The sequence below is a fragment of the Salvelinus namaycush genome, chromosome 20 (assembly GCF_016432855.1).
Source record: "Salvelinus namaycush isolate Seneca chromosome 20, SaNama_1.0, whole genome shotgun sequence".
Lineage (NCBI taxonomy): Eukaryota > Metazoa > Chordata > Actinopteri > Salmoniformes > Salmonidae > Salvelinus > Salvelinus namaycush.
In genome coordinates, this window is record NC_052326.1 from 32,030,755 (window position 1) to 32,058,412 (window position 27,658).

Here is a 27,658-nt window from a genome sequence, read left to right on the forward strand (position 1 = left end):
GACAATAGGCTATGTAGATTTTACATCCCTATATCCTCATGTAATGAGTTCCTCATGCTATCCTATAGGGCATCCTGAAATTATTCACAGCGACTTTGACATACCTCAAAATTATTTTGGTTTAATCAAAGCGACTGTCTACCCTCCTAGGGGTCTGTTTATACCTGTGTTGCCTTACAAGGGGTCTAAAGGAAAACTTTTCTTTCCCCTTTGTCGCACATGCTGTGAAAACAACAACCAGGAAAACCCATGTGATCACTCAGATCAAGAAAGAGCCCTGACCGGTGTATGGGTCACCGTTGAATTCTCTAAGGCTTTAGAGAAGGGGTATCGTGTGGCCAAAATCTTTGAAGTGTGGAACTTTTCCAGGAAATCAGACACTTTTTAAAGAGTACATCAAGACCTTCTTGAGATGCAAGCAGATGGCTTCAGGCTATCCTGCATCGGTCACAGATCAAGAGAGTAAAGACAAGTACATTCAAGACTACCATGACAGAGAAGGCATACTTCTTGACCCTGACAGAATAGAGGTCAACAAAAGAAATGTTTCGAAATTGTACTTGAACTCCCTTTGGGGGAAATTAGCGCAGAGATGCAATATGCTAACAACTTCGATCATTAAAGACCCGGAAGAATTTTTGGAATTTGTTTTTTCGGACCAATACGAAATTTCACATTTTTCATTTTTGAGTCAAGACATTGCCTTGGTGCAATGGCGGCGCAACCAAAAGTGGGTTCTACCCCCAGGTAATGTAAATGTGTTTCTTGCAGCATTTACCACAGCCTATGGCCGACTTGAACTGTACACCCTCATGGAACAGCTTCAGCGGCGGGTTCTTTACCACGACACAGACTCTGTGGTCTATGTAAGCAAACCGGGGGATTGGAACCCCCCACTTAGCAACTATCTTGGGGGTTTAACTAGTGAACTCGACGAGGGTGCCCATATCACAGAATGGTCCTCATGTGGTCCCAAAAGCTATGCTTTTAGGACTAAAGCCAATCACGTGGTGTTGAAAGCCAAAGGCGTGACTCAAAACTACGAAAATGCCCCGTGTGTAAACTTGGAATCAATCACGCGCTTGGTCGAGGGGTTCGTAAATGACAGGAATAGTGACTTGGAGATTTTGAGCTCTTACAACAAAATAGTGAGGGATAAAAAGGGGTTCCATCTAAGAAACGCCCCACTCACTAAAAGATTCAGGGTAGTCTATGACAAGAGACGGCTATTGCCTGACGGTACCACATTGCCCTTTGGCTACTGACTTAGGCTACAAGCCCCAGTGTGTCTTAAAGCTTAAGATATAATGACGGCTGTCGAGGATTTTGACCCCCGTTTAAAACTGCCCTTTTCGGCCTTAATTGCAGGCCCCTCAAACAGTGGTAAAACTTTTTTTGTAAAAAGTATTTTAGAGAATTCTGAACATGTGTTATCTCAAAAGCCTGACAATATTGTATGGTGTTATTCCTGTTACCAACCTCTGTATGATGAATTATTGAAGACAATAAAAATCAAGTTTGTTGAAGGAATACCCGATTCTCTGTCTGATGATGAACTTCTCCCCCCACATAAAAACAATCTGCTTGTTTTGGACGATATGCTATTTGCTGGTAGCGAACACCCCGAAATTGCACGAGCTTTTACCCAATATACTCATCATAGAAACCTGTCCGTGCTTTACTTGGTACAGAATGTGTTTCACCAAGGTAAAAATAGTCGGACCATTAGCTTGAATGCCAACTACATGGTATTGTTTAAAAATCCTAGAGACAAACTGCAAATTAGCACTCTAGCTCAGCAGATGTACCCTGGAAGGAAATCATACTTTATGGAGAGCTATGAGGACGCTACCAAAGAGCCATTTTCTTATTTAATCGTGGATTTAAAAGCAAATACTCCAGAACACCTTAGGCTACGTACAGGTCTGTTTCCGTGGGAGCGGCCTGCTGCATACCTTCCTAAAAAGTAAACGCTATGTCTCTACGTTTAAAAAGAAACCTGCCCCTCTTGAGAAGGCTAGTTGGGTCTACAGCTAAAGAACGGAAGGCCATCTTGGGTCGCTGTTCTTCAGATCTCATATTAGCCCTATGTGAGATTGCTTTGAATCTTCTCAAAGGACGCATTCCACTCACCCTGAACCAATTGAAAAAATTAAAGAGACAAAAGACCGCGATCAAACTCTTTGCCAATAAAAGGGCCAGTCTTCAAAAGAAAAGACATAGTATACAACAGTCTGGGGGTTTTCTTCTACCTTTACTCAGTATAGCCGTGCCCTTCATCGCCAGCCTTATTGCGGCCAGACGTGGGGGTTGAACACGAGGTGTGATGGCCACTAAAATGTACTTGGTGCCTCAAGAGTTGGATAGACTTAAAAAACAAATGCATGGTCCTGAAGATATCAGACAAACAGCGGAAAATGATTTGGATACGGCCATGAAGGATGTTTTGAACCGAAAAGGATTGAACCCCTATGATAAGATTCAAAAATACACAAACCTAATGCAAAGGTATTTGACTCTGGTAAAGCAAGGGGAGAGAGAGACTAACCATTTAACACTTTCCCTACCGGACCCTTTAACAGATGTCGAACCTAGCGATAGCCATGCCCCTGTAAGGCCTGTACCGTCGATCTTACCTAGTGAAGATCATATGTCTGGTGAAGCTCAAATGCCATTTGAAGATAAAGTTATGCATGACCTACTGACCCATGTGCCTTTACGTAACAGGAAGAATGTTAAATACATTATGAACAAGATAAAAGACTCAAAGGGGATAGCTGCTTGGAACGACTCTGGAGAGTTTATCCTTCAGGGCTCTGTTGTTAGGGGTTCCCATATGCTGGACTTGCTTAAAAAGTACCACGGCTGCCCACAAGGTTGCTGATGACCGAAGGCCTCCCGGCTGGCGTCAGTTTCTTAAGGCCCTGGCAATCCTCAACATTCCCCTCTCGGGTGTACCCAACCATAAGCTTCGTCAACAGATTCATGCTTTAAAACAAAAGCCTTCAACGAGATACAGCACCCCTAAAGATGCCCCAACGACACCGTCCCCCTATGAAAGCGATGATGCTAACTCATTTACTCCCATGAACGTCTCAGGACCTTTTCCTAATCCCGATCTCTCGGGGTGGTTAGACTTTTGAAAATGACTTTTGAATGACTATGATTAAATTCAATAAATGTTTTATTTGAAAAATAAGCAATTTAACATTTGTGGCATTCTTGAAACATATGACGTGAGCATACGCCTTGATTACGCGTTCTTAAAGGACACACATTTGAACACTTTTTATATTTTCTAACAAAACAAGATACAAGGTTATCATTACTTCTTAAATCATCCTTATAAAGAGACATAACATCTTCAAAAGAAACTCCCCGGGCTCTTTGGCACAGGTAAAATACACAGTGGTGACCGCATGTAGTGGAAAGGTTATCTTGCACTTGTTTGATGCTGTAGTAGATCTTTGAACCGTTTAGGGTCAAAAAATCTTTAATAGATTTAGGGAAATGTGAAAAACCGGGGGGAAAGCCATAGGAATCAAAAAAAGTTGAGATTTTTCTTCCACCTTCCTGTTCTAATGTCATAGCTAGCCAATGTTCACCAGGCCTGTGTTTAGGATGGGTATTGACAATAAACATTGCAGGCCTCTCAGGCCATATCTCAATAGGTAATTCATCACAAGCCATCACTCCACAAAATTGTTTTCCAATCAAGCGGCTCATGAGCCCTTCCAACTCTTGGGTATTCATGTCTTTGCTCAAAGGTCCTTAATAATAATCCACTAAGACCTGTCTTCGGGCATTCACTTCCAAGATTGAATCAGAGCATGCGTAAACAATCATGCTAACTGTACAGGTTAAAGGTGTACGGAAACGCATTTCCAGCCTGAGGTTACCTTGGGACATCACAGACAGATTTCCTGAGGTGTCATCATCAGGGGATAAATTGAAAGCATACAACGTGTAACCCTCTGCAAAATCATTTCTGTCAATAGGCAAAGAGAGATCTTTGAGATGTCGCCCTGTAGCCAGGAATAGATTGTAAAATTCTCGCACAGATATGTTGTTGTTAAATTGGGGTTGGAAAGCCTTAGCCGGAACCTGACGTCCGTCCTGACAGAGAGCTACATACTCTGCATTGAAGTGTTGAAAATTAAAGGGGTTTTTATCTAAACTCCCCGTATTAGAGGCGTGATCAACCAGACCTATAACCACATATCTAGGTAAAGGGCCTAGAAATAGGTTTTCTTGACTGCAGATTCTACTGCCCACAGGTATGCTAAAGGTTTTCATGGTAATTCTTTGGAGAGGGTAAAGGGCATTTCCTTTCATCAAAGCATGTGAGTGACCCAGGCGTACTGCCGGAGATACAGACACTTTTTTAATAAAAAGGGTGGCCCCCAACACTTTCAAACTAAAATCCCCGTCTTGGGGAGACATCAGGCAAAACTCATCCTTGGCCCTGGTTAATTTTAATCTTAAATCCACAGAATTTAAGAGCAACCGTTCTTGAAAGAAAATGTCAGAGTGTATAGGGCCTAGCAAATGAAACTCTCGAGATTCGGCGCAGTAGCGAGCGCGTGCCGCCAGTCCTTTGTTTGCACCGGTGGAAGGGTCTGTCGATTCCATAGCGGCTCCTGCAGTATCCTTGCTAAACAACCCGGCGCTAAATTGTGTTTTGAGAGTGTCTGAGTAGTTTAGCAAACACTCCATGATGGCTCTATAAGGGTATGTGGCGCTGCTTTGACTGATTAGGCGTTCACCCAAAGTCACATCCACTTGGGAGAAGATGGTGGCCAAGGGGTAATTAATGAGACTCACTTTGGCATCGCCTGCAATATTAGACCCATCTCTTTTGGTCACTTTTAGACGTAAATGCACCAAGGTGTTGTTGAGGTCCAGATAGTTGTCACCGTGGCCTGGTATGAAAAATTCGATAGGCCCGTTATCTGTAATAGCCGAGAGGGGGGCTATCTCCACATAACTGGACCTGTCTATTGAATGCTGCGTTAACGGTGCCGTGAAAAGATCGAGTTCTGTCTTTATAGCTTCAGAGGACATTCGGTGTAAAAGAGCCATGTCACTTATTCTTTTAGAAAATACTTCCTAGTATTCTTTTTGGTCCAGACCTCCTCACTTTACCACGTCTTTGACTTACTGAGGTTCTTTTAACAGTTAACCTCTGCTTTTTAGGTGCCGGCCTGCGTCTTAAACCTGGGGGTCTCTTTTTTGGCCTTCGAGACAATATCATAAGCCCCGAGCCTTCTTGATGCTCCACATCTGGTGACGCCCTTCGGGTCATAGCATTTGCTAAAACCTCACTTACTATATTTTTAGCTGCTGATTTTAAATGTGGTTTGGCTATGCTGAAGCCTCTTCATAAACGGTAAAACCATCCTAAAGAGGTTACGAAATATACCCCCTATCCCCGCACCGTACATTGTCGGTGCTCCATGATATCCTGGTAGTCCATTACCAACTTGATCCACATAGTATGAAACATAACGGTTAGGGTCGAGCTGGTGGTGCTCCATAACCCTTTTATTTGTATTATGTTTATAAATATAATACCAAATATTATATATGTAGAGAGGTTTTGGTGGGTCTAAAGTGGAGTTTTTCCAATCGTTTTACCATAAGTAAATTCAATGTTTTCGTTCTGATCCGTTTTAAGCTCAACCAGAATGTTTTCAATATATTTCTTGCTGACATGTACGTAGTGCGGCTTGTCATAATTGACAGTGACGATGTCCCCATCCTTTCCGTCTATATGAACTGTTCGCAGGAGGGGCACACATGTGTCTCCGACCCTTTGATAGGTTATGATGTCGGTATACACAAATATGTTGTAAAATCCTGCATGTATATCCGCAGGGAATGGGAATAATTTATCTTTCACATACGTCCATTTATTGGGACCCATCCCCAACATGTAGGATAAATTACCGCTGGTCTTTATACCACCGTTAGCAGGCCCTGAGATTTGTATCCTTTTATGGATAGGGTTGTAGAATAGGAATATTTCCATCCTGTTCAGGGTTAGGTGTTCATTCAACTCTGAGACGATCCTGTCGACGGTTCTATAGAAACCTTTTTTAAGCTTAATAAGTTTTGCAGGTTCCGATAACTTTTTGCAATAAAAATCACGGTCCTTATCTTTGATATTATACCAACTATGGGGGTATGTAATCTCGCTGAGACCTACTTCCCAAGCCTCTGATAACTCTATAGGCTTTGGAAAATTGGTTGTATAATTCGAACTCTGATTATTACGATATATATGTGCAGACGCATTACTGGGGAGAGTCAGGTAGAAGCCGCTGTGTTCCATGATGCACTCCTGTGTACACGAGAATGAGGAGCTAGTTATCATGACTGAGGGTTTAAGTTAACACCCGTTGCATCCACCACATCGTGCTCCAATACCCAACTGTTGAACTTTTGGGGCCAGTTTTTCCAGCGGACCAGCAACCATTTTTTACCCTTTTCTCTCTTCTGATCTAGAATCTCCTCCACGTGAAAGACTTTGTCTTTACCCAACTGGACCTTCTGTAATTCCTTCTCATAAAAAGATCCCTCTATAAGATTCCCGTCATAATCTTTTAACTTGTAGACAGGGGGTATGCGTTGCAGACAGTCTGTAACGGTAAACAACTCCGAGCTGTAACCTTGTTCGTATTTTTTGTCGAAAACACCCCTCAACTTCGATATACGCACCAAGTCACCCACTAGGAATTTAAAAGTCATTTTTTTCTTACGGCGAAGTGGGAACAAACCATACAGATTTTTAAAGACTTGAAAAGAGTTTTCAGAAGACACCTCAGAGGGCTTCATACGTATACTCTTATGGTAGCTGTTGTTGTACCCCTTTACTAAATCCTGAACGATATCGATATATCTATGTGTGTTGTGAGCTGTAAAATATCTCCACATCCGCTCCTTCAAAGTCCTATTAAAGCGTTCCACAACCGAAGCTTTCAAATCAGAACCTGTAGCAAAATGTACTATATTATACTTCTTCATTAGCTTCTGAAATGTATTATTAAAAAATTATTTTCCGCCATCAGTCTGCACTTTCTTGGGTGTGCCTCCTGCCTTCAAGATCGAGTCAAAGGCCCGGGTTACCTCGGCCCCGCTCTTATTTTTTAACACCCTTACAAAGGCTACTTTAGAGAAAATATCTATAACCGTTAGCATGTAGCGATTTCCATCATTTTTATCTGCAAGGGCCTGCATGTCACATAGATCCGCCTGAAATTGGGATAAGGGATGCGTAGAAAAAAAACTCTATTTCTTGGAAATTGTTTTCTTACAGGTTTATGGAGAGTATAGGCATCCTGCTCTGATAACCACTCATTCACTTTAGCATCGCTTAACAGGCTACCTGTTTCTTCGGCTATAGCTCTCTGTAAACGCTCTTTACCACCATAAGACCCGGGGTTAGCGGGATTATAATAAATGTTTTTCAACAGCTGCTCAGCCATCCTTCTTGCCTCTCTGAGTTACAATAACGTTAATGAGCCACTTTCAAATAACGACAACATTTCAGTTTGTGAATTTTTATTTTTTAAAACCTTGTATTACGTATACAACCAATTCAGGATTTGTTGCAAGATACAAGTCCCAGTTTTCTCAACAATCACAGCATGCAACACCCTGTATATATGGTTTAGATTTACAGGTTTGTGTCGCTGAATTTTTAAAACACACACGTCGGATATATAAGTATATAAACAACAAATATGATACACGTTCACATTAAATGGTGGTTCAAACAAATAATGTAAAATCTTAGCCAAAGTTATTTCTACTTCTTCAGAATCATCAACAATTCTTGATACCATATGTGTCCATTGCATACTCTCCCCCGTATGTCGTACATGATTCATGATTTGTTCCATTTTCAGCAAACGCTCTACATTAGCCCAGGTATTGTGTGTCGTGTAGAACGATACATTGTTCACTTTATTTTCAATAATCTGATGCATAACATTTGTAAGGTCTCTCAAAAGAAAAAATGTATTTATTCGCTCCAACATCGTAGACACATAGTTACCCATAGCTTTACGTCTAAATAACAAAATGTCACTCGGTCTCTTGGGATTTATTGAGCCAGAAAAGCATCACATCAGCCACCACAGTTGTCGTCCACCAGGGTGTGTCGGATTTCTTTGAGTTTCTCGTGGATGAAGATGGCCTCCTTCAGTTCATGTAGGAAGGCTTCGGTTACCCCGTAAACTCTAGGGATAGACGGCACAAGACCCATAGACTCCAGGGCGATGACCAGCGCTGGTATAAACCGGCAGGACCAGTCTTTTCACCAGCTCCTCAAAATGATTGAAAAAGTAGTATCTAGGAGGGTCGTATAGGCAAGGATGACGACGCTGGCTGGGATGATTGATCTCACAGCCGATGCATTTTTCACGTATATATTCGCCAATCACCACGTCTAAAAGTGTAGCTACAGAGGCCTTGATTGTGTCCACAAAAATAGTACTGGCCACCCCATCAAACACATCCTCAGGTTGTGTAAATGTAGGGGGTGTCTCGGGTCTTGCCAGGGGGGAGTAGAGTGTAGGGCTTCGTGGCATTGAGTCCTTAGTGTCGGGCCCCCATGACGTAGCTGCGTCCTCGTAGATGGTCTGGATATCCATGGTGTATGATGAAATGAAGAACTGTCTGCTTTTTTCTTTTTATTGTAGAACCAGGCCTTTGGGTATCTGGGCGTGGTTAAAGCATCCGCTTACTTAGTTTTCTTCTGACGCTGTATCTTCTTGAGGCTCTTTTGAATCGTAATCTTTACGATTCGTATATATTATGCACTTCTTTAAATGAACAATGCTCTGCCGCTGTTGGCTCTGTACAAAGAGAGCATCCAACGCCTGCAACATGTTCAATTCCATTACATCCCAACTTTTAAAAGGAATAAGCAGACGCAGTCTGGAATCACCAGTCAGGCCCCCCTCCCTAATGTTTTGGTTTCGGATTTCCTCGGTGCCGATATAGAACTCCACGCAGCCGCACGGACGTCCATTCTGTCTTTGTATTTTCACCCTGTGAAATATTCGTCCTGAGGAGTCAGGGGTACCTTCCCAACGGGTCTCGTGGCCCGTGAACACACTATACCCCTTGGTGATAAGGCCCAGTTCAGGACACACAACCTTGCGAAAAACCGACCAGTCTTCAACACCATAGTCCAAGCCTACAGTCTGGTCTGTATATTCTTCTCCTTCAGCTACCGTATAGAGGGTCACTCTACAGGCCAGGTAATCAAACCGATACCCCCACAGCTGGCCATTAGACATCAACACTTGATCTTTCAGCGCATTTGCTGGCGGTATTTGGGTTCTATACACATTTAAAAAACGTTTTTTTGGAGCATCATATATTGCGGGTTGATACTTTGCCCGTGCTCTATGGACAACCCTAGGGCCTGCTTCAGTTGTTACAGTCATCACTGCTTTGTCACCGATCCCAAATTCCATGGTTATTCTTAAGATCTTGTACAGGCTTAAACAGGGATTGTTCCGGGGCTTTATAAGGCTGTGCCCCTGACATTAGTGTTTCCTAGACAACAACCCCGGAGGGCTATAAGCTATAAAATAGGCCTTACTCTTTGAAATGTTCAGCACACACACCCCCAACCACCCCAGCCCCCAACAGGACACATGACATCAAACAGCATGACAAATTCAAAAACAGCATAAAAAGCTTTTACACACTCTAAGCCCTGAGAAACAGGAGCCCCATTCATAGGGGCATAAACCACGCCCCCCCTCAAACCAAAAGGGGGGTCAGGACAGGAAACCCTGGGCTTGCACCACGTCAGCAGAACATAGGGTCATCAATCATTTTTTTTTGACAGCTGGACTTAGGGTCATCAATCAATATTTTGACACGTGACATCTACTTTAATCTCTCTGACATGTCCGGTGAGTATGCAGGCCTTGGAAGAACTGGGCCATTTTCAGCTTTCGCGAATTGTGTACAGATCCTTGCAACATGGGGCCGTGCATTATCATTCTGAAACACGAGGGAATGGTGACGGATGAATGGCACAATAATGGGCTTCAGGATCTCATCACGGCATCTGTGCATTCAAATTGCCATTGATAAAATGCAGTTGTGTTCATTGTCCATAGCTTATGCCTGCCCATACCCCCACCATGGGCACTCTTCACAATGTTGACATCAGAAAACCGCTCGCCCACACTACGCCATCTGCCATTTCATAACAATCGGTAATCGGCATTTTTGGACACCAATTATGGCCGATTACATTGCACTCCACGAGGAGACTGCGTGGCAGGCCTGTTATGCAAGTGCAGTAAGGTGCTAGCTAGCATTAAACTTATCTTATAAAAAAAACAATCAATCTTAACATAATCACTAGTTAACTACACATGGTTGATGATATTACTAGTTTATCTAGCTTGTCCTGCGTTGCATATAATCGATGCGGTGTCTGTTAATTTATCATTGAATCACAGCCTACTTCGCCAAACGGGTGATTTAGCAAGTGCATTCACGAAAGAAAGCACTGTCGTTGCACCAATGTGTACCTAACCATAAACATCAATGCCTTTCTTAAAATCAATACACAAGTATATACACTGCTCAAAAAAATAAAGGGAACACTAAAATAACACATCCTAGATCTGAATGAATGAAATATTCTTATTAAATACTATTTTCTTTACATAGTTGAATGTGCTGACAACAAAAATCACAAAAATGATCAATGGAAATCAAATTTATCAACCCATGGAGGTCTGGATTTGGAGTCACACTCAAAATTAAAGTGGAAAACCACACTACAGGCTGATCCAACTTTGATGTAATGTCCTTAAAACAAGTCAAAATGAGGCTCAGTAGTGTGTGTGGCCTCCACGTGCCTGTATGACCTCCCTACAACGCCTGGGCATGCTCCTGATGAGGTGGCGGATGGTCTCCTGAGGGATCTCCTCCCAGACCTGGACTAAAACATCCGCCAACTCCTGGACAGTCTGTGGTGCAATGTGGCGTTGGTGGATGGAGCGAGACATGATGTCCCAGATGTGCTCAATTGGATTCAGGTCTGGGGAACGGGCGGGCCAGTCCATAGCATCAATGCCTTCCTCTTGCAGGAACTGCTGACACACTCCAGCCACATGAGGTCTAGCATTGTCTTGCATTAGGAGGAACCCAGGGCCAACCGCACCAGCATATGGCCTCACAAGGGGTCTGAGGATCTCATCTCGGTACCTAATGGCAGTCAGGCTACCTCTGGCGAGCACATGGAGGGCTGTGCGGCCCCCCAAAGAAATGCCACCCCACAGCATGACTGACCCACCGCCAAACCGGTCATGCTGGAGGATGTTGCAGGCAGCAGAACGTTCTCCACGGCGTCTCCAGACTCTGTCACATGTGCTCAGTGTGAACCTGCTTTCATCTGTGAAGAGCACAGGGCGCCAGTGGCGAATTTGCCAATCTTGGTGTTCTCTGGCAAATGCCAAACGTCCTGCACGGTGTTGGGCTGTAAGCACAACCCCCACCTGTGGACGTCGGGCCCTCATACCACCCTCATGGAGTCTGTTTCTGACCGTTTGAGCAGACACATGCACATTTGTGGCCTGCTGGAGGTCATTTTGCAGGGCTCTGGCAGTGCTCCTCCTTGCACAAAGGCGGAGGTAGCGGTCCTGCTGCTGGGTTGTTGCCCTCCTACGGCCTCCTCCACGTCTCCTGATGTACTGGCCTGTCTCCTGGTAGCGCCTCCATGCTCTGGACACTACGCTGACAGACACAGCAAACCTTCTTGCCACAGCTCGCATTGATGTGCCATCCTGGATGAGCTGCACTACCTGAGCCACTTGTGTGGGTTGTAGACTCCGTCTCATGCTACCACTAGAGTGAAAGCACCGCCAGCATTCAAAAGTGACCAAAACATCAGCCAGGAAGCATAGGAACTGAGAAGTGGTCTGTGGTCACCACCTGCAGAACCACTCCTTTATTGGGGGTGTCTTGCTAATTGCCTATAATTTCCACCTGTTGGCTATTCCATTTGCACAACAGCATGTGAAATTTATTGTCAATCAGTGTTGCTTCCTAAGTGGACAGTTTGATTTCACAGAAGTGTGATTGACTTGGAGTTACATTGTGTTGTTTAAGTGTTCCCTTTATTTTTTTGAGCAGTGTATTTTTAAACCTGCATATTTAGTTAATATTGCCTGCTAACATTAATTTATTTTAACTAGGGAAATTGTGTCACTTCTCTTGCGTTCTGTGCAAGCAGAGTCAGGGTATATGCAGCAGTTTGGGCCGCCTGGCTCGTTGCGAACTGTGTGAAGACCATTTCTTCCTAACAAAGACCGTAATTGATTTGCCAGAATTGTACATAATTATGACATAACATTGAAGGTTGTGCAATGTAACAGCAATATTTAGACTTAGGGATGCCACCCGTTAGATAAAATACGGAACAGTTCCGTATTTCACTGAAAGAATAAACGTTTTGTTTTCTAAATGATAGTTTCCGGATTTGACCATATTAATGACCTAAGGCTCGTATTTCTGTGTGTTATTATATTATAATTAAGTCTATGATTTGATAGAGCAGTCTGACTGAGCAGTGGTAGGCAGCAGCATGCTCGAAAGCATTCATTCAAACAGCACTTTCCTGCATTTGCCAGCAGCTCTTCGCTGTGCTTCAAGCATTGCACTGTTTATAACTTCAAGCCTATCAACTCCCGAGATTAGGCTGGCAATACTAAAGTACCTATTAGAACATCCAATAGTCAAAGGTATATGAAATACAAATGTTATAGAGAGAAATAGTCCTATAATAACTACAACCTAAAACTTCTTACCTGGGAATATTGAAGACTCATGTTAAAAGGAACCACCAACTTTCATATGTTCTGAGCAAGGAACTTAAACGTTAGCTTTTTTACATGGCACATATTGCACTTTTACCTTCCCCAACACTTTGTTTTTGCATTATTTAAACCAAATTGAACATGTTTTATTATTTATTTGAGACAATATATATCAATAAAATCTATTTAAAGTTAAAATAAGTGTTCATTCAGTATTGTTGTAATTGTCATTATTACAAATATATATAAAAATCTACCGATTAATCGCTTTCTGCTTTTTTTGATCATCCACTAATCGTTATCGGCGTTGAAAAATCATAATCGTTCGACCTCTACCATAGAAAGGTGAGCATTTGCCCACTGAAGTCGGTTATGACGCCAAAATGCAGTCAGGTCAAGACCCTGGTGAGGACAATAAGCACGCAGATGAACTTCCCCGAGACGGTTTCTGACGTTTGTGCAGAAATTCTTCAGGTTGTCCAAACCCACAGTTTCATCAGCTGTCCGGGTGGCTGGTCTCAGATGATCCCGCAGGTGAAGAAGCCAGTTGTAGAGGTCCTGAGCAGGCATGGTTACACCTGATCTGCGGTTGTGAGGCAGGTTGGACGTACTGCCAAATCCTCTAAAATGACGTTGGGAGGTGGCTTATGGTAGAGAAATTAATACAAAATTCTCTGGCAACAGCTCTGGTGGACATTCCTGCAGTCAAGATGTCAATTGCACACTCCTTAACTTGTCATCTGTGGCATTGTGTGACAAAACCAAACATTGTGTACTTTTGTCCCCAGCACAAGGTGCACCTGTGTAATGATCATGTCATTTAATCAGCTTCTTGATATGCCACACCTGTCAGGTGGATGGATTATCTTGGCAAAGGAGAAATGCTCACTAACAGGGATGTAAACAAATTTGTGCACAGAAATTTGAGAGAAATAAGCTTTGAACATATGGAACATTTCTGGGATCTTTTATTTCAGCTCATGAAACATGGGACCAACACTTCACATGTTGCATTGATATTTTTGTTCAGTGTAAGAATGTAGCTGTGTAAGTAAAGGCAGATACACTTATAAAATGTGGCATGCCTTAGAGTACTAACTATAGAGAGAATCAAGGCTAGTAAGTTGAGCAGATGTTGTGCCCTATTATATATATATATATATACAGTATATTATTTTTGACCTTTATTTAACTAGGCAAGTCAGTTAAGAACAAATTCTCATTTACAATGACAGCCTAGGAAAAGTGGGGTAACTGCCTTGTTCAGGGGCAGAACGACAGATTTTTACCTTGTCAGCTCCGGATTCGATTTCTAGCAACCTTTCGGTTACTGGCCCAACGCTCTAACCACTAGGCTAACAGCCACCCATGTAGTCCTTCATGTTATGTAGCCTCAGAAAATGATCAAGTTTGTATCATGTTCCAAAATGTTATCAAAACTGACATTGCACTTACATGCACTTAGGCTATAGCAAATGCTACATGTTCAGGTATTTAATAGGCCTTTTGTTATTGAAACAAATCTTAGGTGACGTTCATTGCATAGCTAGATTTAATTTGGGATAATATCGTGATGACCGTCTGGGCGCGATAATTCGTGTTCGCTGACTAACCGATTTCATGCTCACGTTTAAATTAATGGAGCGCCATGAACGTCACATATGAACAGTTAACGGTTCATTGTGTTTACATATTGCCACCACGTACGACAGGCACCGCCAAGTACATGGGAGTATCGGTAGCCTACTACAAACCTGTTTGCACACCATTGTTTGCAACGTTCTTCATTACATTAAATACTCAGTCTAAGGTTTGTCCCACGACCCTACTCGCAAGTATTTTTCTAAACAGCACATCGGTACACGGTGGTGAAAATAACATTCACTTACCTAGAAAAATGGTGCATAGGGAGAGACACGGACAGTAATGCAGCACCAACGTTAAATAGGGCACGTCTTAAAATACACATTTAAGTCAAGAGAGAATCCGTATTGCTTTAAAAAATAAGCTGCATTCATTATTTTCCTCGGACGGAGCAAGCTTGAAAAAAGTCAGTCCGAGATCTTTCCGCATTTGGAAGCGGTCGTCAGGAAATGTGATGTCATGGCTTTATATTGCTCTCGCCTCCGAGTCGCGGCGCTCTCATTGGGGCAGCCAATGTCCGTGTGGTCCTTATCTTATTTTGAAAACTAACCAAAAATCTAACCAAAAACTAACCAAAAATCTTAGTCCATTTAAAAAATATATATTTCCAGTACATCCCGTGGCAATATTATGTTGTTATACTAAATTCATGACTACTATCCTATAGTATATGTACACTCTATTACAGCCTACTATAAAGCATACTAGCCTATACTATACTATTCTGTCCCCTTTGAGATGATATCCAAGTGGGGTAAATGCTAAGAAAGTCCTGTGCTCCAGTCATTGTGGTTTATTTCCCACCATGTAATTATCTGTTTTACCAGGTAATTTCCCGTGTCTAACCTCCAGACATACACTAGCGTTCAAAAGTTTTGGGTCACTCAGAAATGTCCTAATTTTTTAAAGAAAATCACATAGGCGTACAGAGGCCCATTATCAGCAACCATCACTCCTGTGTTCCAATGGCATGTTGTGTTAGCTAATCCAAGTTTATCACTTTAAAAGGCTAATTGATCATTAGAAAACCCTTTTGCAATTATATTAGCACAACTGAAAACGGTGGTGCTGATTAAAGAAGCAATAAAACCTGCCTTCTTTAGACTAGTTGAGTATCTGGAGCATCAGCATTTGTGGGTTCGATTACAGGCTCAAAATGGCCAAAAACAAAGAACTTTCTTCTGAAACTCATCAGTCTATTCTTGTTCTGAGAAATGAAGGATATTCCATGCGAGAAATTGCCAAGAAACTGAAGATCTCGTACAACGCTGTGTACTACGCCCTTCACAGAACTGTGCAAACTGTCTCTAACCAGAATAGAAAGAGGAGTGGGAGGCCCCGGTGCACAACTGAGCAAGAGGACAAGTACATTAGAGTGTCTAGTTTGAGAAACAGACGCCTCACAAGTCCTCAACTGGCAGCTTCATTAAATAGTACCCGCAAAACACCAGTCTCAACGTCAACAGTGAAGAGGCGACTCCGGGATGCTGGCCTTCTAGGCAGAGTTGCAAAGAAAAAGCCATATCTCAGACTGGCCAATAAAAAGAAAAGATTAAGATGGGCAAAAGAACAGACACTGGACAGAGGTACTCTGCCTAGAAGGCCAGCATCCTGGAGTCACATCTTCACTGTTGACGTTGAGACTGGTGTTTTGCAGGTACTACTAGCTGTGCTAACATAATTCCAAAAGGGATTTTAATGATCAATTAGCTGTTTTAAAATGATAAACTTGGATTAGCTAACACAATGTGCCATTGGAACACAGGAGTGATGGTTGCTGATAATGGGCCTCTGCACGCCTATGTAGATACTCCATAAAAAATCAGCCGTTTCCAGCTACAATAGTCATTTACAACATTAACAATGTCTACACTGTATTTCTGATACATTTTATGTTATTTTAATAGACAGAAAATGTGCTTTTCTTTCAAAAACAAGGACATTTCTGAGTGACCTCAAATTTTTGAACAGTAGTGTACTTTTGACAAATAGAAGTCTGTGGTTTGATCATTTGACCCTGTGCACATATTGAACTAAAATGGCACTGGAGAGGAAGGCAGACGTTTTACGTGTCCCCAACCGATTGTGTTTTTTCTTTTGTTTATTTGCAACTAATTTTTTTACTTATTTCGTACATAATGTTGCTGCTTCCGTCTCTTATAACCGGAAATAACATCAGAACTGCGATTACTCACCACGGACTGGCAGAATCCTTTTTTTCCTTTCACGAGTCTGACGAGCCTGACGCGAAGGATATACTGCTTTCTCGGGAACAAGCCCAGATCCCCATGATTTGCGTGAAGAGGAGGCATTGATAAAGGAGACGAAGGGCAGGCTGCCTTCTGAGAATTCATAGGCAATCGAATAAACCCCCACTTCCTTCCATTCTGCTACCAAGCGTGCAATCTTTGGAGAATAAAATCGATGACCTACGTGGAAGATTAAACTACCAACGGGACATTAAAAACTGTAATATCTTATGCATCACAGAGTTGTGGCTGAACGATTACACTATCAACATACAGCTGGCTGGTTATACGCTGTACCGGCAGGATAGAACAGCGGCATCTAGTAAGACAAGGGGTGGCGGACTATGTATTTTCGTAAATAACAGCTGGTGCACGATATCTAAGAAAGTCTCAAGCTATTGCTCGCCTGAGGTAGAGTATCTCATGACAAGCTGTAGACCACACTACCTACCTAGAGCGTTTTCATATGTATTTTTCGTATCTGTTTACATACCACCACAGTCAGAGCCTGGCACTAAGACAGCACTGAATGAGCTGTATTCCACCATAATCAAACAAGAAAATGCTCACCCAGAGGCAGCGCTCCTAGTAGCCGGGGACTTTAATGCAGGGAAACTTAAATCCATTTTACCAAATTTCTATCAGCATGTTAAATGTGCAAACAGGAAAAAAAATTCTGGGCCACCTCTACTCCACACACAGACGCATACAAAGCTCTCCCTCGCCCTCTATTTGACAAATCTGACCATAATTCTATCCTCCTGATTCTTGTTACAAGCAAAAATTAAAGCAGGAAACACCAGTGACTAGATCAATAAAAAAGTGGTCAGATGAAGCAGATGCTAAGCTACAGGACTGTTTTGCTAGCACAGACTGGAATATGTTCCGGGATTCCTCTGATGGCATTGAGGAGTACACTACATCAGTCATTGGCTTCATCAATAAGTGCATCGATGACGTCGTCCCCACAGTGACCGTACCAACAAACCCCAACCAGAAGCCATAGATTACAGGCAGCATCCGCACTGAGCTAAAGGATAGAGCTGCCGCTTTCAAGTAGCAGGACTCTAACCCGGAAGCTTATAAGAAATGCCGCTATGCCCTCTGACAAACCATCAAACTGGAAAAGCGTCAATACAGGACAAAGATCGAACCGTACTACACTGGATCTGACGTCCGTTGGATGTGGCAGGGCTTGCAAGCTATTACAGACTACAAAGGGCAGCACAGCCGCGAGCTGCCCAGTGACACAAGCCTGCCAGATGAGCTAAACTACTTCTATGCTCGCTTCGAGGCAAATAAAACTGAAACATGCATGGGAGCACCAGCTGTTCCGGGAGACTGTGTGATCACGATCTCCGCAGCCGATGTGAGTAAGACCTTTAAACAGGTCAATATTCACAAGGCCGCAGGGCCAGACGGATTACCAGGACGTGTACTGCTAGCATGCGCTGACCAACTGGCAAGTGTCTTCACTGACATTTTCAACCTCTCCCTGTCTGAGTCTGTAATACCAACATGTTTTAAGCAGACCACCATAGTGCCTGTGCCCAAGAACACTAAGGTAACCTGCCTAAATGACTACCGACCCGTAGTACTCACGTCTGTAGCCATGAACTGCTTTGAAAGACTGGTTATGGCTCACATCAACACCATTATCCCAGAAACCCTAGACCCACTCCAATTTGCATACAGATCCACAGATGATGCAATCTCTATTGCACTCCACACAGCCCTTTCCCATCTGGACAAAAGGAACACCTATGTGAGAATACTGTTCATTGACTACAGCTCAGCATTCAACACCATAGTGCCCTCAAAGCTCATCAATAAGCTAAGGACCCTGGGACTAAACACCTCCCTCTGCAACTGGATCCTGGACTTCCTGACGGGCTGCGTAAGGGTAGGTAACAACACATCTGCTACGTTGATCCTCAACACCCTCAGGGGTGCGTCCTCAGTTCTCTCCTGTACTCGCTGTTCACTCATGACTGCACAACTCCAACACCATCATTACATTTGCCGATGACACAACAGTGGTAGGCCTGATCACGACAACGATGAGACAGCCTATAGAGAGGAGGTCAGAGACCTGGCCGTGTGGTGTCAGGACAACAACCTCTCCCTCAACATGATCAAGACAAAGGAGATGATTGTGGACTACAGGAAAATGAGGACCGAGCACAGCCCCATTCTCATCGATGGGGCTGCAGGTTGAGAGCTTCAAGTTCCTTGGTGTCCACATCACCAACAAACTAACATGGTTCAAGCACACCAAGGCAGTCGTGAAGAGGGCACAACAAAACCTATTCCCCCTCAGGAGACTGAAAAGATTTGGCATGGGTCCTCAGATCCTCAAAAGGTTTGAAAGCTGCACCATCGAGAGCATCCTGACTGGTCGCATCACTGCCTGGTATGGCAAGTGCTTGGCCTCTGACTGCAAGGCACTACAGAGGGTAGTGTGAACGGCCCAGTACATCACTGGGGCCAAGCTTCCTGCCATCCAGGACCTCTATACCAGGCGGTGTCAGAGGAAGGCCCTAAAAATAGTCAAAGACTCCAGCCACCCTAGTCATAGACTGTTCTCTCTGCTACCGCACGGCAAGTGGTATCGAAGCGCCAAGTCTAGGTCCAAGAGGCTTCGAAACAGCTTCTACCCCCAAGCCATAAGACTCCTGAACATCTAATCAAATGGCTACCCAGACTATTTGCATTGTCCCCCCCTTCTTTTACACCGCTGCTACTCTCTGTTGTTATCATCTATGCATAGTCACTTTAATAACTCTACCTACATGTACATACTACCTCAACTAACCGGTGTCCCTGCACATTGACTCTGTACCGGTACCCCCCTATATATAGTCTCGCTATTGTTATTTTACTGCTGCTCTAAATTACTTGTTACTTTTATTTCTTATTCTTATCCGTATTTTTTTTAACTTCATTGTTGGTTAGGGGGTCGTAAGTAAGCATTTCACTGTATTCGGCGCATGTGACAAATAAAATTTGATTTGATGTAGATGCACAATTGTATATCATGTACATTATGAACCTACTCAAGCCTCAAGGGAGTTTGCTACATCCATTGACTGCTTTGAGAGAGTTAGAAATGGAGGGGATATAAGAGGTAGGATAAGGTTTTTATTATGGCTAGTACAGTGGAGGCTGTTGAGGGGAGATCGGCTCATAATAATGTCTGGAATGGAGACAATGGAATGGCATCAAACACATCAAAGATGTGGTTTCCATGTGGTTGATATCACTCCATTGACTCCATTCCAGACATTATTATGAGCCGTCCTCCCCTCAGCAGCCTCCACTGGGCTAGTTAGTCCCTAATGGCATTTTCCCCATACAATAACAGGACACACTTATTCCCATCCTGCATCCTTTCATCTCCAGAATAACCACTAATAACCACTACCCAGCATATGTGTCTAATCAACCTCAAGGGAATAAAAACAAGGGAAGTACATCAACTTCCCAGATACCGCTTACTTTCACAACAACTGTTAACAACAGGTCCAGCATGCATGCAATATGTCCTGAGTCGAAATGATACAGTCTTGAGACGTTTTTGTTAAGGCGACCTCATGTGACGTAAAAGGGAACAGGCTCCGGCACACCAACATCACAGCAGACCTCAGTTCAAATACTATTTTAAATCTTTTAAAAGCTTTGAGCCTGCATGGAGTGCCAGGTGAGCAGGGTTTTTACCTTTAAGACTTTTCTATTGTTCCATTGCAACAGGCAAGATCAAATGAAGCACAGCTAAAATATTTTTTATTATTTCAAATATTATCAGTACCCAGGTTTGCAACACAGTAAGGCTGTGATGGACACAGTAGCAGTCTTTCACAGTATCCAATGTGAGTAGTGGTTGATGTTTATAATGGTGATTTCCATAAGTAGGACAGATGTCCCAAGGTTCCGTAAACAGGAAACAGATACACTGTATTCTGGCTTCCTCTCAGAGCGACAGGGTCAACACTTACCTCTGTCTGAGGCCTAAAAATACCTGACTTCAGGAAATTAGGACATTGTGCTACTACAGTGCATTCCACTGTCCTGACATCATTGTACATGTTAATTTACAAATATGCTAGGTAGGCATCTGAAGTTAAATACCAAAGTTAAATGACAGTGGCCAGTTAAACAAAACCAAAGAATGGTTTTGTTTACAGAAGATAGCCGTATTTGGTAAAAGACTAAGTCCATATTATGGCAAGAACAGCTCAAATAAGCAAAGAGAAACGACAGTACATCATTACTTTAAGACATGAAGGTCAATATGGAACATTTCAAGAACGTCTAAAGTTTCTTCAAGTGCAGTCGCAAAAACCATCAACCGTGATAATGAAACTGGCTCTCATGAGGACTGCCACAGGAATGGAAGACCCAGAGTTACCTCTGCTGCAGAGGATAAGTTCATTAGAGTTACCAGCCTCAGAAATTGCAGCCCAAATAAATGCTTCACAGAGTTCAAGTAACAGATGCATCTCAACATCAGCTGTTCAGGGGAGACTGTCTGAATCAGGCCTTCATGGTCGAATTGCTGCAAAGAAACCACTACTAAAGGACACCAATAAGAATAAGAGACTTGCTTGGGCCAAGAAACATGAGCAATGGACATTAGATCGGTGGAAATTTGTCCTTTGGTGTGGAGTCCAAATTTGAGAATTTTGGTTTTTGGTGTCTTTGTGAGACGCGGTGTGGGTGATCGGATGATCTCCGCATGTGTATTTCCCACCGTAAAGTATGGAGGAGATGTTATCGTGTGGGGGAGCTTGCTGCTGACACTGTCTGTGATTTATTTTGAATTCAAGGCACACATAACCAGCATGGCTACCACACATTCTGCAGCGATATGCCATCCAATCTGGTTTGGGCTTAGTGGGACTATAATTTGTTTTTCAACAGGACAATGACCCAACACACATCCAGGCTGTGTAAGGGCTATTTGACCAAGAAGGAGAGTGATGGAGTGCTGCATCAAATGACCTGGCCTCCACAGTCCCCCGACCTCAACCAAATTGACATGGTTTGGGATGAGTCGGACCGCAGAGTGAAGGAAGAGCAGCTAACAAGTGCTCAGCATATGTGGGAATTCCTTCAAGACTGTTGGAAAAGCATTCCAGGTGAAGCTGGTTGAGAGAATGCCAAGAGTGTCCAAAGCTGTCATCAAGGCAAAGGGTGAAATATATTTAGATTTGTTTAACACTTTTTTGGTTACTACATGATTCCATGTGTTATTTCATAGTTTTGATGCCTTCACTATTATTCTACAATGTAGAAAATAGTAAAAATAAAGAAAAACCCTTGAATGGCTCGGTGTTCTAAAACGTTTGACCAGTAGTGTACCCATTGATTCTTCAAGAATATAATTTATAGATGCCTCATAAAATTAGTTCTACTGTTGCAGCCCATCAGAACCCAAAATATAAACTTGTTCATTTGTTTGAAAACAATGTAAGTGTAAACCAACCCTGTAGAGACTCAAAACATGGTTAAAACTATAATTTTGATATCATGGATGGTCTGCCCTTTTATCCATAGCTCTGCCCATGATTTGAGAGTGGTTACATTTCTCCAGTCCCAGCCGGCAGCTGTTTACCAGAACAGTGGTGGGGTGCCCACTTCGTAATTTGTTAAATGCATATTTCCCCTTTAATGCCTTTATGAGTTTAAAGCATTAATTAGTTTTGTCTTACCACATCATAACAAACAAATGAAGGACTTACATTTTTAGTTTCAAATGATGTCAAAAGACAAAAATAAGCAAATATATTATATATTTTTTCTCCTCAGCTCTATTCTGCTCATATCTAGCCTATTCTATTCTTTGCTCAGCTCTATTTTGCGTGGCTTTTCTATTTTATTATGCTCAGATATAGTCCTATTCTTTTCTAGCGTTTTCGTCCACTATTAAGTGATGGGATTTTGATAACTGTTTCAAAGGACAAAGGTTTATGATGCGAGTAAGAGTTGATAGATATTTTATTCTATTCTGCTCAGATCTATTCTATTGTGGAGCATTTGATCATTTTTGCCCACCAAAACATTCACTACCTCGACCATAGGAGTTTTGTACTGGGGGTTTCATTTCAGAACACTACACTGGAGGACGAGACTACTTTGCACTCAATAGCTTACATCTCTTCCCCGAAAGTTTCTGTGGGGGAAGGATAGACTTTTACCAGTAGACAATTGGGTAAAAAGCTGTCAATCTGTTACCGCCCCAAAACACCGGAATTACGAGATGGGACAACGCAGTCTGTATCTCAACTAAAAAGACAAAGGATAAACAGCAACATTTGCCAGGTATAGTCGCAATGCAATTTAAAACAAACAAAATCTGAAGTTATTTTGTGTGGAACGACGCTCTGATGTGACCACTCTGGGGCGCTGTCGACAGATTCCTTACGGACGGGGTCGTGTTGACTTGCGGAATATGACCTAGGGACAGGAATGGGGTTAATCACTAATGAGTGGACTGAAGAAGTGGGGGAGGGGTTGATAACTTATTAAATGGTTATTAAATATGTATAGCATATAGGCTTTATGTCAACCGACCATCTGTAGGCCTATTCCTAGTAGGTAATAGTAAGTAACATGTTACATTGTTGCGGGGTAGCCAACCTGGACTCCGCGGTCGACGTGGGGCCTATAGTCAACGTAAATTAGTCTCTGAGGCGAGGGCATGCTGGGGTACCTATAAGCCTAATGGTCAACTCAGTGTTGCAGAAAAAGATGAGAAGATAAAATCTGTTTTGAAAGTTATTGTCTGCTACATTTGCCACGTAATTATTGATGCTATTGAATTATTTTATTTTCACTCATTGTTCAGTTGTAGGCTAACAAATAAGAGATGGTTTTATAAATCAGGTTTTAGTAAGTAGCACAGGCTTTTAATGCTTCCTAAGTACTAGTGGCTATTCCCTAGATTAAAACTGATTACAGCAGCATGCAAACTAGAGTGTAGATATATTTTGATATAATATGTGCTTCACGGGTGATTGTGTGACAGGTTGCCATTATGATAAAAGTCCAGATTCTGGGATACATCTGTTGTTGTTTTTTGTCTTATAGATTTCCATTTTTCATCTGGCAGACGGGTCCCATTGTCCTTGAGAGCGGTACCCCCCCCCTCAGCGGTACACCCCCCCACCCCCCCCCCCTCACACTGCTCCTCTCTCCAGCTGTCACTTGAAGCTCCTTTTCCTTCTGTCCCCCCACTCTCAACACCCCCCACCCCCAATTTCCCCAACAACCCCCTCACGGACACACAGCCCCGATGGCAGGGCGCCCATCACGACCCAGTGGCCAGCCCCAGTCCAGTAAGGTGAGCCAGTTTAAATTGGTTCTACTGGGGGAGACATCAGTGGGGAAGTCCAGCCTGCTGCTGCAGTTTGTCAAAGGCCAGTACCAGGACTTCGGGGAGAGCACCATTGGGGGTAGAGTACCAACCATACACCAGAATACTCTCCTCTGTAGACCAATATGACTTCTTCTTCAAGTCATTTTATTCAGACTTTTACATCTGGTCATCTGACCTCCTCCTTTCTGTTTGTCCATATGATAACATTTCCCACAGAGACTTGTTCACATTTTGCACACTTTTCCTCTATCGTTCTTTTCTATCTGACCCACAAGGTTTTCTTTTTCCTCAATCTACGTATCAGTCAACTCCTCTCACTACTATTTTGTAGGCTAAAGCATCTCCCATGTTCTCTTCTCTCAGCGGCCTTTCTGACTCAGATGGTGAGTGTGGACAGTGCCATGGTGAAGTTTGAGATCTGGGACACGGCTGGTCAGGAACGCTACCACAGCCTGGCACCTATGTACTACAGAGGAGCTCAGGCAGCCATAGTGGTCTATGACATTACCAACACAGTATGTACATCTTAGATGATAACATGTCCCTCTCCTTTATCAAATGCTCCATCTCCCCCTTCATCTCGCTCTCTCTCTCATCCCCTCTCACAATCCTCCTGTAAAGCCCTTCTCCTTCCTGCACAATGACTCCTATCTCTTCCTCTCACTTTTTCCACTCATATGTAGTGAAGTTTTTCACCAACAATGCTTAGCGTCTGTTAATTATTCTTGCCAGAAATTTCGCAAATATCCTACATTTACACTATACCACTTGTGCACAGGTTTGAGCCAGATGTTTGAGAAGGACATGCATTTCAGGCTAGTATATCTTCCCTGTTCCTTCTGGCCATATCTCATCTTTATTTTCTGCTCTGGATAGGAGACCTTTGTACGGGCCAAAGCTTGGGTGAGCGAACTCCAGAAACAGGCCAGTACAAACATGGTGATAGCCTTAGCGGGCAACAAAGCCGATTGGTCTGCTAACAGAGCGGTGGAGTATACGGTAGGCTCCTGTGTGCATACCTCACACCCAAGATAGTGAGATAATGGCCAAATGCTTGTGCAGTGATGTGTGTGTGTAGCAGGTCTGTATGTCTGTGGTGTTTTTTCAGGATGGTCAGGGTTATGCTGCTGACAACAGTCTTCTCTTCATGGAGACCTCTGCCAAGACAGCCATGAATGTCAACAACCTCTTCCTGGCCATAGGTGAGTCACATCTGACACGCCATCATCCAAATTCATAGTGTTGAAATGGGCTGTTGGAGATGACACTGACTTTCTTTCTCGAGGGCTTCCATATTTAATGTTATGTACTCGTTATCAGTCAAAACTAATCATAACACAATTCCTAACAGAGCATTTGTTTTTGCTATGGATTGTTTACTCCTTACCTTGACACATCTAAGGGATAATGTCCCTCTGTATCCACAAGAGGGTGATAACACCTCACTGTACACCCAAATATGAGCAGTGATCTCCTTGTTTATACCGTTGCCATCTCAACTATAAGCAACACATACTATAATTGTTCTATGTGGTATACAGTACCATGATTTGTTGTCTCTCTTTTTTCTAGCCAAGAAACTGCCCAAGAGTGAGCCACTGGGTGGAGTAGCTGGCAGTGCTGGGGTTCGAGGAGGACCTCCAATGGACCTCAGACAGCCTACCCAGACCAGCCCTGCCCAGTGCTGTGGAAACTGAGGAGGGATGGGGGAGAAGAGAAGCAAGCTCACATCTGAGGGAGGAGGGAAGTTTAAAGAGATTTTCCAGAGAAAAGAAAGGAGCGTAAAAGAGAGTGTAGCATGCAAATGAGTTAAAGGAATGATAAGGGACAAATACACTGAGTGTACAAAATCATTAGGAACTCCTTCCTAATATTGAGTTGCACCCACCCAACTGGTCAAGCTATGTCATGGAAAGAGCAGGTGTTCTTAATGTTTTGTATACTCAGTGTATGTAGATCAATGGGAGGAAAACACACACTACAATAAGATGAACTTCTATTAAAGTTATCACTTCCCAACATGTTTTTGTCAACTCGGCACTACTGGACAGCCACTGACCCAGCCAGATAAAATACACTTACTGTATGGTCTGTACGTGATCTTTATGCTCTTTAGTCTTAGCTATTATCATAACACTCCTCTAACCTTTCCACATTTACGTGGGTTTATTTGATATTATGAAAATAAATGAAATGATGTTGAGATACAGACTGCGTTGTCCCATCTCGGTGTTTACACTCAGCAGTTCTTCCAGTAGGCTAGAAACTAAGGCCAATTGAACCCGTGGTGTGGGGTTATGAAGTTCTTGGCAAATGCTGCCAATCTGAGGACACAAACAGGAAGTGACATCACATTGGTCTTTCAGGCGGTGCGGACACACTAGGCCAAAGCGATTAAAACAGAGGCGGAGGCCAAATGTCTGTTTGCAAAAAGCACACAGATCATTTCTCTGAGAACACATGGTCAAAGCTCCCAGCAGTCCCTCCTATGACTGCATATCAAATTGCTTTTATCCATGTTCATTTGCCTCTCTATCTTAGTTGGACATTTATATTATCAGCTCTGCTGTACAGTGTCTGAGCCTCTCACCAGTGCTATGTAGTCCCAAAAAGAGGAAGTGACAATAAATGTTTTTTTTTACCACATCTCCTTTACTAATAAATGTGCAATACTAAGGTGTACTCAGTTGGCCTGTACTATAGGAATGTTTTCTATGTTGCAGTTATAAATAGAATGTATAGAACCATGTACAGTACAGGTAACCCTAATGTTACAGACTGTTCACCGGTGATGGTTGAACAAAATTATTGGCCAATTGCAAAGAGATGGTGATAAAAACAGTGGAACTAAGACAATGAGAAGATCATTTCTTGTGGTTTGACAAGCTCAATGTCCTTTATCCGATTTGCCTCTTTTGTTTCTGTCCTGTTTTAATTACCACAGACGCATTGCTCACTGCAAATATTACTGTGTTATAGTTTCATAGAATTCCCTGTGTGTGTATTGTTTTATAAACACAAAGTATATATTTGTCTAATGGTGTTCCAATATAGCATCATAAAAGCACTATATGCCCAAGCTTTTTATAACAATGTGCATTGCCCATGTATGCATATCCTATATCGCAGTCTCAATTTCTTGTTTTAAAATGTTTACAAATAAGTGCCTTTCTTTTTTCATCTTTAATTGTTTGTTGGTCCATTCATGTGCAATTTGATTGTCGTCGGGAGAAGGAGAAGAGGACCAAAGTGCAGCGTGGTACGTATTCATAATACTTTTAATAAAGATGAACACTCGAACAAAAACAACAAAACGACAAACGAACAGTTCGGCAAGGTGCAACAAAACACTAAACAGAAAATAACCACCCACAACTAAAGGTGGGAAAACAGGCTACCTAAGTATGGTTCTCAATCAGAGACAACGATTGACAGCTGCCTCTGATTGGGAACCATACCAGGCCAAACACAATAGAAATAGAAAACATAGACATACAAACATAGAATGCCCACCCACATCACACCCTGAC

At 42.8% G+C, this 27,658-nt stretch overlaps 2 protein-coding genes across 2 annotated transcripts in view; one reads left to right on the forward strand and one right to left on the reverse strand.

Moving 5' to 3' along the window:
* The window catches only part of LOC120065253 (nck-associated protein 5-like), a 148,273-nt gene extending 133,347 nt beyond the window's left edge, over nt 1–14,926 (reverse strand). Inside the window, exon 1 of the mRNA XM_039016085.1 lies at nt 14,747–14,926. The gene's annotated coding sequence lies outside the window, so the exon portion shown is untranslated. The remainder of the gene's footprint in view (nt 1–14,746) is intronic.
* Nucleotides 14,927–22,984: 8,058 nt separating this feature from the next.
* On the forward strand, nt 22,985–27,291 carry LOC120065254 (ras-related protein Rab-5B-like). The gene is made up of 6 exons (XM_039016086.1): nt 22,985–23,071; nt 23,840–24,204; nt 24,492–24,643; nt 25,005–25,127; nt 25,237–25,330; nt 25,701–27,291. Exons 2-6 carry the CDS (start codon nt 24,045–24,047, stop codon nt 25,823–25,825), a joined length of 654 nt encoding a protein of 217 aa, XP_038872014.1. The 5' UTR covers nt 22,985–23,071; nt 23,840–24,044; the 3' UTR covers nt 25,826–27,291.
* Nucleotides 27,292–27,658: the final 367 nt, after the last annotated feature.